We start from the raw sequence: 12857 nt of genomic DNA on the forward strand, positions 1-12857 counted from the left end.
GGTGTTGCCTATATTAATGAGAGCATACTAACCCTCACAGCAAAGTATTTTAAGGCTAACTTTATAGTTTTCACCATTTAGTATGCATTTAGGGAAGCAAAGAGTCCAATTGGAGATTCTATGTCTGTCAGCATGCCTGCATGTCCATTTATTCTGACCATGACAAACTCCAAATAAATAAATATTATTTTAAACCTTTTACAATTAAGAAGAATGTGCCATGCATTTGTATTTAACCCATTTAGCTTTTTAGAGGGGTTTTATTTTTTAAAATGGTCAAGGAAGCAGTTTGAACATAATAGGAATATGGATGAAGCAAATTTGGAAGAATCCTGAAAGAAAAAAAAACAAAACAAACACAAACATTCAAGAGGCTGCAAATGACTTGAGACATTGGTGGAGTTTCACCTTGACTCAGGGAACTGAATACAAATGCAGGCCACATTTATAAATTTTTGACTCAATTTTTTTCAAAAATAAAATACAGTGAAGTTTGTGGCCTTAATGCAAGATTGATGAGATAACTAAGAAAAATATTTTTGTCTGATGTGCATTTACCTAGTTTGCCATGAATGCAGCAGCATTGCTCACCACATTAACTACAGAAGATAAGAGAGTTCATATGGTGTTTATTGCAAGACAGTTTTTGAAAAAAAAAAAAAAATCCACAAACCATTACTATAAAAACAAAACCACAATGTTCTACTTACTATATAAAAACAAAGCCCAAAACCAGTTAATCCAATCAAAACATACAAGAGACCTTTAAAAATCACAAGCACATACATCCAGTGACATCCACCGTACATGTGTTCAACATGACGAGCAGGAAAATGCACGGCTGATTTGGCCTGATCACATCAGTCATTCTGAGGATGTAAACAACGTTGTTGGATCAATAAATGGTTCTCAACGACTCCAACGCGGCCCTGAGTGATGATTACACAACAATGGCTTCACTTTTAAGTTACTAACACTGTGCTGTTTGCCTAATTAATACCATTCAAAGGGTATTATTCCCCAAACTGTTAGAATATTAACAAAGGTTAAAGTTAAAAAACATTAGGCTACCCTGCAAACAAAGTGGAATGATTAAGTAAAAGCACAAAAATCCCAATTTTTCCCCTCCTCATACAAGCATTCCTTAATGGTTAAAGAGTTAATCAAACCCATTAACTAGGACAAATACACAATATCTACCATCTATCAACTGTATATCAATTTATGCTTAAAAAGAAAAGGAATCTATAGTTCCTAACATCAGAGACTCCCCTGTCCCTGTTGTGTCCTTAAGTTTAAGGTGGCATCTGCTGCAGAAGCTCAAACCTGTTACAGTAACTGTGATTTGCATGATCATACTGGAAGACAATCAGTCTTAAGAGCTTGTGCTGTTATAGTGGACAATTAGAAAGCAAAGCAGTGGTCCCATGTCGAACCAAACATTCAAGATTTTATTATTTAGATCTACAAAATAAAAATGTGCCATTAAAAGATAGGAGAAACTAGCCTTGATTCTACATTGTTTATTTTAACAAGCTGTTAAGAGAGTTAACTGGTTATACATCAGGCTGCAGATTTATTCACATTTTCTGATTTGTTATTTTACTGTTGTGTGATTTTATATGATTATCTCATGAATTCATCAAATAGATGAATCCGTTAAAGATATACCAATGAAGACATTTGTTGGCACCCCTGGTAAAGATGTGCAGAAAGCATAGCGTAATCTCACAATGAAAAAAGGGAGAGAAGGGGGGAATCCGAGCTTTCAATATTAGTACAATTAGTCAGAAAAGAAAGATTTTACATTTGATCTTGGAAAAAAAAAAAGCAAATGCTGACAGATTGTGCTTTCCAAGGGGAGTTCGTTTCTTCTATATGTCCCATTATTTGTTAAAGTAATTATTTTGTAAAATAAGATGTTTCTCCCATGAAATAAGTATATTAAAATGAAAGGCTGTATTTTTATTTTGCTTTGAAATTATGGCTATTCTCAAGATTAATTTATATTCAGGTTTTACATTTTTACCAAGGGTGCCCACACTTATGTTGTCGTCTGTACAGAGAATACAACTATTTTAAGCTCAAACTGAATGTGGGAGTTCCTGCAAAGAAGTACTAAATATTATGGAAGTTTAATTTACACCATATGAGTTTTTATGTAATGCAATGTTTCTCTTGTTCGGTAGGCTGCGGTGTTTGTTTTCCCCAGGAGATTGTCTGGGTGACGCGTTCAAACACGAATGGCAAAATAACTCTTGAGCTGTCCTTTCCTCTCTGCTGTTGGCACCATGACTTGAAGCAAAGCCCGGATGATGACATCCTCTTTAATCATCCTGAATAAAAGGGAGACAAGAATGAGATCACTAAAACAAACAAAAAAAAAACAAAAAAAACTGCATCATTTCTTGATTCGAATGAAAACAAACTTTAAACTTCAACCCGCTCAGTTTACATTCATTTGATTTCCTGAATATATTAAACTGTGACTTCAAGTTAACAACACAACTAATGCAAAAACACAAACACAAAATTCAGAGATAATATTACAAGAAAAAACAATAAACAAATACAGTTACTGGAAAAAAAGAATTTATATCACTTGAACTTCAATGTTTTGCTGCACGTCAGCCAAAAGTGCAAAATATTATATTGAGATTTTATGTGGTAAACCAACAGAAAGTAGTGAAATTTTTGTGACATGTATTTTTTTTTTAAATACACAAACATATGAAAAGCACAACAAAAATCCAGCAGCTTCTTAGAGAACAAGCAGCATCACTAAAACCAAGGCACAGCATAGCTGTTGGAGATGCTTAAATCAGAGTTAAATAAGTTTTTTTTGTTTTAAGTATCAATACAGGGGCCTGAATACCTTTTAATTCTTCTTCCAGTTTCTTTTTAAAGTCTGTTTGGCTGTGAACACAACAGTTTGACCTCAGTCACATGAAATAAGTAGATTTCGCTATAATTGTTTTTTTTTTTCTTGGGATTTGGTTGAAAAGTGTGAATAATCACACTTTTCAGATTTTTATTTGCAAAAATTGCTTACGTCTTTCCTTCCATTTCATCACTGTGCACTACTTTGTGTTGGTTCTTCACATAAAATATACGTTTTGTGTTTTATTTTCAAGTTGTCACATGTGCTCACCCACTCCTCGTCATCCACACCCTCAAAGGACTCCTGTGGCAGGGGGTCGTCCATGTTTCCCAGCTTAGCCACCATGGCACTCAGGAGCTGTGTCACGCACACACACACACACACACGCACACACACACACACACACACACAGACACACACACCGAGTGTTAAGATCTCAGGAGGACACAGACATGCTTTTTTTCAGGTACTACAAAAGGTCCATACATCTGATCTACGACAAACTAATGCAAAGTTTCACCTCGTCTTTTTTCTGTTCATCCGTTTTTTCCTCCAGGTAAACAGACGAGGGCAGGTATTTCCTCACCGGAGCCTCTTTGGGGGCCTCACTCACTGAGGAAAAAAAAAAAACACAAACAGAGCTTCGCATGAAGCAACCAAACGTACCAGGACATGTCCAGAGTGTCGACATGCGGGTCTAAAGACGGCATCTTGATGAATATTTAGGAGCTGTGTTGTGTCTGTAGACGCACCTGGCGTCATGTCTTTGGGCTTCAGGCTGAGCTTTTTATGCTGGCCGTTGGAGCCAGAGAGCCAGGCGGAGGCGGTGAGCGCAGGCTCCCACCACACTGCTGTGTCTGGGTACACGTCGTCCTGGAAGAACTCTTTCTGGAGAGCCAAAAAGGAAAAACGTTGTGTTCATTAGAAGTAAACATGAGTAAAAAAAAAAAAAAAAAAGCAGGCGGTGTTCCTGGAAGTGTTCGCAAGGGGGTTCGGTTGCCTCACTTTAACCCGGGGGACTCTGAAGGCCACCGGCTCTATGGTGGTCTTGGTGAGCATCAGTCCCACAGCTATCTCCACATCTCGCACGTTGCACTCCGTTTTAGGCAAAAAGGCAAGGCCCTGGACACAGGGGAGCACAGAATCCAACACTTTAACTTCAACTTCAATGGATGTGCCGATGATAATTAGGATAAAGTAAGTAGCCTTAGTACCTTATGAGGCTCAGGGGAGTTAAAACTGCTGCATTCGATAAAGTAGGGATCTTCTGGGACCAACTCATAAATGTAGACTCTGGTGTCGCCCTGAAGAAAAGCAGAAAACATAATTTCATGCAAATTATGCTTTAGCCGTGACACACTCTGCAGAGACTTGCGCCAGTTCATCTCTCATCTTACTCACTTTCCCAGTAAGAATTACAACGCTGGTGTCGGGGTCGTAAAATGGGATAAGAGTGGAGGGAGATACGTTTAAAGAAGCGTTGGCTATTGGCCCGGATGACAGGGAGTCAGCGGAGAACAGGTAAAGTACTCTTTCGCTACGACTAAAACAGCAATAGACAAGAGGACGAGAAGAAGGGTTACTTTGGTCAGTGCTGCTCAGACAGGAGAAAAGTAAATTAAAATAATTTAACAGCCATGATGAACAGACTAATAAAAAGGGTTTAGTTTCCAGTACCTGTCAAATCCTGACACCAGCAGGTACTTCCCATCACACACCCAGACCACACGAGCTCCTCTGTGGCCCTCTGGCCCCGGCCCCTCCTGGGAAAACAAAAACAGCAAGTCTAGGCGAATACTGAAGAGACGTTACAATACGACAACTATTATCTAAGAACTGAGAGACAAATATTACAAAAAAACGACTGAATCCAAATATAAAAGTATCCAGACCTCTTGAAGTTTTTAATATTATCGTAGAACAACTGAAAATGCCAGATTGTTGTTACTTTGTAAGCTGCTGTTCTATAGTTTGTTGCCATACTTGCACAGGTGCTGTAGATTTGCGAGGGTCATAGATGCGAACTTTCCCATCCTTGCAGACTGTGGCCAGCAGCTTCCCGTCTGGACTCCACGCCATTCCAAACACCTGAACGGGAACATCGGGAAAACCAAGCCAGGAGGAAAACCTTCCATAAGTTTCCCTTCGCTTTATAGAAACATCTCTGCTCGTTCAAATTGCGTCTTCTTTGCTATAGTAACAACCTACCTGGTCCTGGTGGCCGGTGAGAATCTTGACCTGCTCTCCGCTCTCCAGGTTCCACAGTCTGACTGTGAGATCGTAGGATGAGGACACCAGGACTCCACTGGCCAGAGGGTGAAACTTGATGGAGTAGATCTTCTCGGTGTGGCCTACAGGGAGTCGGGGGTAGCCATCAATACAACTGAGACTTCAAGAGTCACACCAGAAAATGTGCAAGTTTATTTTGTTTGGCAAGTTTTCCAGATGCATTTGAAATAAATACTGAGAAAGCTGGAAAATGTTACTTCCTCCCCGGAGATTTATTGCGATTTCTTCAAACTCCCGCCAAAGCCAGAATCATTAATACATAGATTTAGGTTGATTTTGTTTCTCTATGCAATATGACCTACCTTGCAAGACGAGCTTAGGCTCAGTCAGCGTCTCTTTCAGCCCACCCTCAGGTACCTGCCACATCCTGATTTTAGCATCATCTCCAGCTAGAAAGAGACATTCAAATATAAACTCAGAGACACGCTCAGATAAGTTTGTGAGGAAGAAGTTTTTATCTGTAAAGGTGGAGTTTGTTAGTAAGGATGTATTCACTCACCCACTGCCAGTCTGTGTGTGTCAAAGGGGTCCCAGGAAAAGTCGGCCACGTTTACAGAGTTCTGGATGGTGGGCAGAGCTGTGTCCGGCTGCCTCCCGGGTCCAGAGCGCTGAGGAGAGGGAAAAAGTCAAACAGCTGGAGTACAGCTGTGGTTTTACATCTAACAAGCACTAACTAAACTAAATTCTCAGGGGGTCGAAGGGACCATTAGCTCAACTGGAAGTCTCCGATTCAATTTGTGCACACTCTCAGAAAGCACATTAGTTTTGAATAAGGCTAGTTACTGCACCAGGATTGGTAGGGGATGTGTGTATACTTTTTGGTAAGCTTCCTTAAGTATAACAAATAACAAAATGTTTTTATTCATACCTCAAACACAGCAATCTGGCCTCCTGCTATGGCGAGCGGGACGGCCACATGTTGGCGGTTCACGCAGAAGCCGTCACACTCGCCTGGCGTCGTCAGGTTGAGGTTCCGGATGTTGGTGATGTGTTTGTCCCGGTGCATCACCGCACCCTGGATGTGTCGGAATTTGGATGTTGGTCCTGATTAAAAAAGAAAACCTTAGTTTAAAAAACACCCAAAAAACAAACATCTAAAACAAATAATTATTCTAAAAATACGGATGTGTGCATGCGTTAGTTTCTACCCAGCATGTTTTGGATTGCCTTTACGCTCTGGCTGGGACTGGGGAGGAAGCCTGAGGAGAGACCAGAGGTGGAGGAGGGAGAGCGGGACGGGGCAGCGGTGCTGCTGGGGGTGCTCAGAGGACTACTGGAGGTGGAGCAGCCGTGAGGCTGATCCTGGAAAGAGCAGAATGGTGTTTTAAATTCTGCTAATCAAACATAAAGCTCGTCCTGCTTTAGAAAAACAAAAAACACATTTTCTTACCTCTTTGCTTCCTCCGCGGGGCAGCTCCTTCTTAACAGGCGTCTGTTTTGCTGCTGGTTTGGGTCTCTTGTCTGGGTGGAGGCTGACTTTATCCACCTTGGGACAAACAGAGCTGCTTGTTTGAGCAACCTTCAAACTTTTCTAAGCTGCTGTGAGCGAGGTTCTGTTACCTGTTTGTTCCCTCCCTTCCACCACTCCTCGGCAGACATGGCTGGAGTCGTGCCCACCGTGTCCGGATAAAGGTCATCATGAAACTCCTGGCCTGAACTCTGCAAAACGAAGAACGAGATACAAAAGCTCAAGCAATAAAACATCTGTGGAAAGGAAATCAAGATGAACGCGGAGGCCAGAAATCTGTTGTTTGCCGGCAATACCTTGCGAGGGACTTGGTAGCTGATCGGAACGATGCAGCTGTCTGTCAGCTGAAGAACACGCACCACTTCACAGGAAATGACATCCAGTGCCAACTTTGGCACCATGGCAGCGCCTCGAGTTGAAGCGTCAGTCAGACAGTGACTCACTGTGAGAAAGTTAAGAAAAAGAGGGAACAATACAGGACAGAATTTAAAAAAAATAAAACATTTCTAAGCATGGACAAAAACAACCACATTTTACCTTGAGTCAGGAAAGGCTCAGCGGCGGAGACTTCAAAACAAACAACTGCAGTGTCTCCCTAAGCGGAGAAAGGGAAGCATTAATAAATCTGAGTGAGTTCAACATAATCTTTACAAGAAGAACACAAATATACAGCTTACAATGCCAGCGAGCATGAGGAGACCAGTGTCATCATCAAACAGAGGGACCAGCAACCTGTAGAAGGAGACAAGGATGAAGAAAGAGAGAAAACATTGAGAATTTTTTTCTTTGCTTTTGCATCACTTAGCGTTTTAAGTTACAGCAGGTTCAAGTTGAAAGGTGTTGCCACTAGATGGTGCAGTTGACTCAGTAAAAGGTGACTTCAACCCCTTTTACAAACTCAGCTGCACAAAATATATATATTTTTCCCACCTGTAACAATACTGTGGAGGCTATGCACACAACAAATACTGTGTATTTCTGTTTAAAGTCAAGATTAAGCAGCTCCATATAAATCAGTCACAGCATTTCCCCCCAAAAACAATCATCAGGTCCTGGACAGAAAATTAGAGAACTAGCCAAAGTAAAATTTAGAAAGACCTTCAAAAAACTGGAGAATCTGTTGATTGAGGTTTCTATTTGGAATAATTCAATACAATAATAATTTTGATTCTTAAAAACAGGCAACGAGAATCTTTTAAACAGTGTCACTGTTTTTAAATTGTTTTATTCTGTTTTATATTTGTGTATATGTAATAATTCAATTTTGTTTTGTAACCAGGTTGCTGTGTACTGCAGACTTCTGCCCAGGTCCCCCTTGAAAATGAGATCTAGATCTCAATGGGGTTTACCTGGTTAAATAAAGGAATAATAAAAATAAAAATAATAATAATAATAATAATAAAAAAACAAAGCAACATCTTTCTATGTAAAAAAAATAAAGTTGTTTCCACACTACAGCACAGAATTGGCCATGTGTCGTTGCATCTCTGGTAAAAATGTACCAAAAAATCTTTAAAAAATAAAATTATGTTTTAGTGCAATCTCTCACTTAAAATTTTAGAAATCCAAACTTTATTCAGTTAGAAACAAAATCTATTATGAAATTATTAGTTTCAACAAAATCCCTTGAGACTCAAAATCCCTGTAAAATAAGTAGTACATGTGGCTTTTTTTCCCCAATTCATATTTTTTTTATCTTGGTAAATTTCCGTTTCTGTTGGGTATCAACAGAAAACCACAAGAGAACACCGTGATGATCTTTGGGAATTTTTTTGTTTCGCTTCATCTTGGTATCCTGCTTCCTTGTTCCCTGTGTGTTTGATCAGCCATTTTTCCCCACTTCCTGAGTCCAACTTGTTTTCCTTCACAGCTGTACCTTGTTCCTAATCAACCACCTGTTCCTTGTTCAGTAATCAACTCTCCAGCAGTTTGATATATCCTACTGCTACCTCCAGCATGTTTCCTGGTTCTTGTGGTTTCCCTGGACTTTGACTTTTTTTTTTTCTTTTCTCTTCTTATTTTATGAAGCAAACATTTTTATTTTTTAACCTCCTACACTGGGGTCATTCTCTTCACCATTCTGTATAAACTGTATTCCCAGCACTTACTATATGTTACTCATAACTGCGCCACAAGTGATTTTGTAAAAAAAATATCTTAATATTTCTTCCTAATTAAATAACATATGATGTCACAGTAATAGAGGAATTTATTTAAAAGTTTCTTTTACACAACTTTACTAGGCTTTCCAATAATTATGAATTTGATTGGATCTTTATGGATTTCAATGCTTGGTAGTATGATTTCAATACTACCAAGAAATGTCTTCACTGTAAATTTATTTCATAGTATTGACATCATCAATGTTGACGGTAAATCACCCATTTTGGATTATTTGTTAAACAAAACGAAGGCTCAACAGAGCAAACTGGTGTGAAGCACAAAACAATCAAGTCAAACTACAGAGATATTTCTTCTGAACCACTTGAAACCATTTCCTGTTGGTGTACTGCAAACTTTACTCATGCAGGTCTAAACAAGTCCACAGTCACCTGCCACCTCTCGTGATACACACTAAGAGGATTGAGGGCTGCAGAACTTAATAAGGAAAGTACAACTGGGTACCTAAACCAAACAGGAAATACTTCTACAAACAACCGGGGTAATCTAGGCAAATCTCCCCCATTCTTCACTGCTATTCTATTCTAAGAGCCGCAGCCAGGCCGCGTTATGATTTCCTCTGCAGGTCACAGTCGGGATAAGGACAGAGTCCAGGCTGACTGAAGTGGAGAGACTCACTTCCAGAGATGGGTTTATGATGACGACCTTGTGCAACGCTTCTATTCCAGGGCCACTTGATGCTGACAGACTGGTGATGTAATGCTCCAACTATGACAGTGTAATGACAGGGTTAGTTGGAGTATGTAAGGCGACAACAAATGGTGACACGCAAGGGACTTTTTTTATTGTTGTTTTCATGCGAGTAGCAAAATATAAGAGCATGTGACAGCATGTCATGGATGATTGTATGAAAATCATGAAACAAGCAGTATCAGATTAGAGTCTATGAACAGCTAATAGTTGGATGTATTCACGATTTTTCTTTTATCCTTAGTCTTTAATAAATCACTCCAGTTTAATGTCAGAAACTGTAGAAGAGAAAGGTAGCTCCATCAACAATCATCAAAAATCAATGACTACAACAGACCGCAGTTTGTGAGGATAAAAGGTTTTTTTGTCTGACCAGTAGATCAGCAGCACAGGAGCACCACAGGGGTCTGTACTCTCACCATTACTTTTCACTTTGTACACCTCAGGTTTCCAGTAAAACTCAGAGTCCAGTAATCTAGAGAAATGCTAAGGAAACTCTCTGGGTGTATTAGAGAAAAGGCTGAGAACAGAAAGCTGGTTTGGTTTGTGGCCTGGTGTGGAAACAACCGTCTTATCCTAAAAGTCAATGAAACAAAGAACACAATTGTAGATTAAGGAAGAAAAGGAATTGGTCAAACAGTATTTCTGTCATCTGAAAAGAAGTGGAGGTGGTTAAAGAGTATAAATAGCAGTCTACAAGAAGGAACAGAGGAGACTTTACATCCTGGAGATCCTTAAGTTCTACAGTGTTTTCAGCAAGATGCTGCAGATCTATAGGTTTGCTGTGGGGAGTGTGATCTATTCAACCATTATCTTTTGGGTCAACAGCTTTAAAGCCAGTCAGTCTTTCTATCTAGATTAATTTATAGCTGACAAATATTTTGAACTGTTCATGTTCGTTTTTAATAAGGGAGATCAAAGAGGCAGGGAGGCTGTGTGGGGATGGATTGCTCAGCAGGATCACTATGACCTTACTGTTCAACGAAATCCACAGGAAATATAAAAAATAACATTCGGAAAGGTCATTAGCCATGAATTCAACTGTTTCGCTTTAATTTATATGTGTTCACTCTCATATGTTGTCAGATTTATTAGCAGTAATATTTCATATTGCTAACACATTGGATTGGCTACCTGCTATCTCACTTGTTTATTTTGGTGGGGGGGGGTGTGCCTGTGAAGGATGTGGTTTCTCTTTTTGCACACTACAATACAGACATTTTTATTTCTTTAGTGATTGCTTACCAACTTATTTTTAGTCTGGCTTTAACTTGAATGTCACAGTGAAAAGATAAAAACAAGTGCATGAGCAGTGTTGATTAGAATCCACCTAATCAAAAAGGGATATACAGTAAGAGACAAAAGAAAGGTAGAAATTCTCCTCCTCTTGAGTTTTTTTTAAAAGTCTTGTGATTGGTTTAAGAACAATTAAAAGCAGGACACAAATAACACCTGTGCCTCTTTTTAACCTCTCTCTTCTCTGTTGCAAGTCGGTGAAGTCAGCAAGGGGCGGCCACGCTTGGTTAGCTCGAGTCTCTGTTCCCATGTCCGAGTCTGTCCACAGGGAGTCCACCTCCATTCCCACTCTGCTCTCCTTTGCTCTGTCCTCCCCACAACAAAACTACCTTGCTTTGTCCCTCAAGCTCCCCCTGCACCGTTAGTCCCAATTAGCTCTCCGAAATGCCCTCGCTCTCTCCGAGGTCTTATCTCCGCTTTTCTCACAGTAAAAAGTACAAGTCAAACAGCCGCATAATAGTAGCGGAGCTTCATCTCTGACTGTGGTCACCGTTTGCCGTCGTTTTCATGGTCCACCTCCTCTCAGGCCCCGTTTTCCCACACAGCCAAATGCAGACGCATGCTGGTGCATATTTACGCACAGATAATGGGGGAGCACACACGCATAATAAGTGCTAATGATGCGGATTTAAATGACGTCATGACGCGGTATCGCAGAGTTAATTAATTAAGAGTCCGCTATGCAAATCTCCACACAGACTCATTGTGAATGAAAAAAAGAAGCTTTTATGCTCATTCAGAAAAGTCAGATGCATTTCCCTGTTTTTGGTGTGCAATTAAAATATATTTAGCACCATAATCATGATTACATAACATCCCAAAAACAACATTCCAACAGCTCTCAGGCCTATCTGCACCTAATAATGTCTCAACTCAACCCAAACTCCTCTAACTATCTGCAAAGAGCCATCAGAGTATCAAAAAAAACAAAAAAACACCCACCTGCCTCCTTTCTGAGCTGCCATCACCTCACACCGCTCATCTCGCACAGAAGCCAAATGAAAATCATAAAATGACCTTCTCTCTCTGACAGCAGCCTTCAGCACCAGCAGATATGATGGGTATATTACTCCTGCTATCTGTGTTTAGAATTCAGATCATTAGAACGTGTTGTCGTTTAATAACGCGGGATAATGTAGTAAACACTGTGAGTCGTATTAAGAGGCCAGACAAGTAGAGACATGCAGAGCAGACAAAAAAACAAACTGATGTGCTCATTTATTGGGTATTTGTGCCTGAAAGAGACACTTAAAGGTGATTCAGTTCAACATGAACACATGTAGCGAAGCTGATTACTGCTCAGCAATCAGGGAATCATGTATAACCTCGCTTTTCTAACCAATTTATTAAGAAAATAGGCAAAATACTTTGGAAAAGATCAAATTGCATTAGGTAAAGAGTGAAGAGATTTTTAGTGGGCTATGACTCACTATGGTAACAAAAACATCAAACCAATGTGACAAGATGTGGACACATTTAAACTAAATCAACAGTTTTACATGGTACCGGAAAAAAAAACAAAAAAACATTCAAAAATATGAAAATTGTATTCAAAACCTAAGAAAGCATGTTTTATACCTGATATTTATAGTAAAATACCTCATGCTCTTTTACAAAAACACACAAAAACCAATATGCTGCACACCTGAATGACTCCATACAGGCACCAGCCTTTCCCCCTGATACCATCAGAGTCACCCAGTGGGTGTAATGTGCTCCGGCGTAGGTGGAGCTAATTGAAGCAGACTGCAGAGGTATAAGGTTATGAGGTTTGACCAGATGAGTATCAGTCAAAGGGACCTTTCTCTGTCGTATCAGATCATGACCTTCAGCAAGGCCTGCCTTAATAATAAAAACATGCACTAGATATGGCAATAAGCTCCAGATGACAGGTAGTGAGCCTGAAAATGGAAAGAGCTAGCGAGGGGAGGTGGAGGCCATTAAGGAATGCAACCCCTATATTTTAAAATTTGTATCCTAGCAATATAAAAAAAAAAAATACTGTTTTGCACATTTAGTGGCCTTAGAGTATAGTCAATAGTAGGATGCGTC

The 12857-nt window shown here is 39.9% G+C and overlaps 1 protein-coding gene across 1 annotated transcript in view; it reads right to left on the reverse strand.

The window, feature by feature from the left end:
* Positions 1 to 612: 612 nt before the first annotated feature.
* The window catches only part of coro7 (coronin 7), a 106727-nt gene continuing 94482 nt past the window's right edge, over positions 613 to 12857 (reverse strand). Inside the window, exons 10-28 of the mRNA XM_014983601.2 lie at positions 7316 to 7370; positions 7176 to 7233; positions 6935 to 7080; positions 6731 to 6829; positions 6561 to 6656; positions 6319 to 6472; positions 6039 to 6214; positions 5670 to 5778; positions 5473 to 5559; positions 5090 to 5232; positions 4865 to 4969; positions 4559 to 4644; positions 4283 to 4424; positions 4096 to 4185; positions 3887 to 4003; positions 3634 to 3769; positions 3402 to 3493; positions 3152 to 3238; positions 613 to 2336 (exon numbers count right to left, since the gene is read on the reverse strand). Coding sequence (XP_014839087.2) covers positions 2328 to 2336; positions 3152 to 3238; positions 3402 to 3493; positions 3634 to 3769; positions 3887 to 4003; positions 4096 to 4185; positions 4283 to 4424; positions 4559 to 4644; positions 4865 to 4969; positions 5090 to 5232; positions 5473 to 5559; positions 5670 to 5778; positions 6039 to 6214; positions 6319 to 6472; positions 6561 to 6656; positions 6731 to 6829; positions 6935 to 7080; positions 7176 to 7233; positions 7316 to 7370 — 1987 coding nt within the window. The 3' untranslated portion in view covers positions 613 to 2327. The remainder of the gene's footprint in view (positions 2337 to 3151; positions 3239 to 3401; positions 3494 to 3633; positions 3770 to 3886; positions 4004 to 4095; positions 4186 to 4282; positions 4425 to 4558; positions 4645 to 4864; positions 4970 to 5089; positions 5233 to 5472; positions 5560 to 5669; positions 5779 to 6038; positions 6215 to 6318; positions 6473 to 6560; positions 6657 to 6730; positions 6830 to 6934; positions 7081 to 7175; positions 7234 to 7315; positions 7371 to 12857) is intronic.

Source organism: Poecilia mexicana, unplaced genomic scaffold, assembly GCF_051168715.1.
Source record: "Poecilia mexicana isolate PSO_F unplaced genomic scaffold, ASM5116871v1 scaffold_8, whole genome shotgun sequence".
Classification (NCBI taxonomy): domain Eukaryota; kingdom Metazoa; phylum Chordata; class Actinopteri; order Cyprinodontiformes; family Poeciliidae; genus Poecilia; species Poecilia mexicana.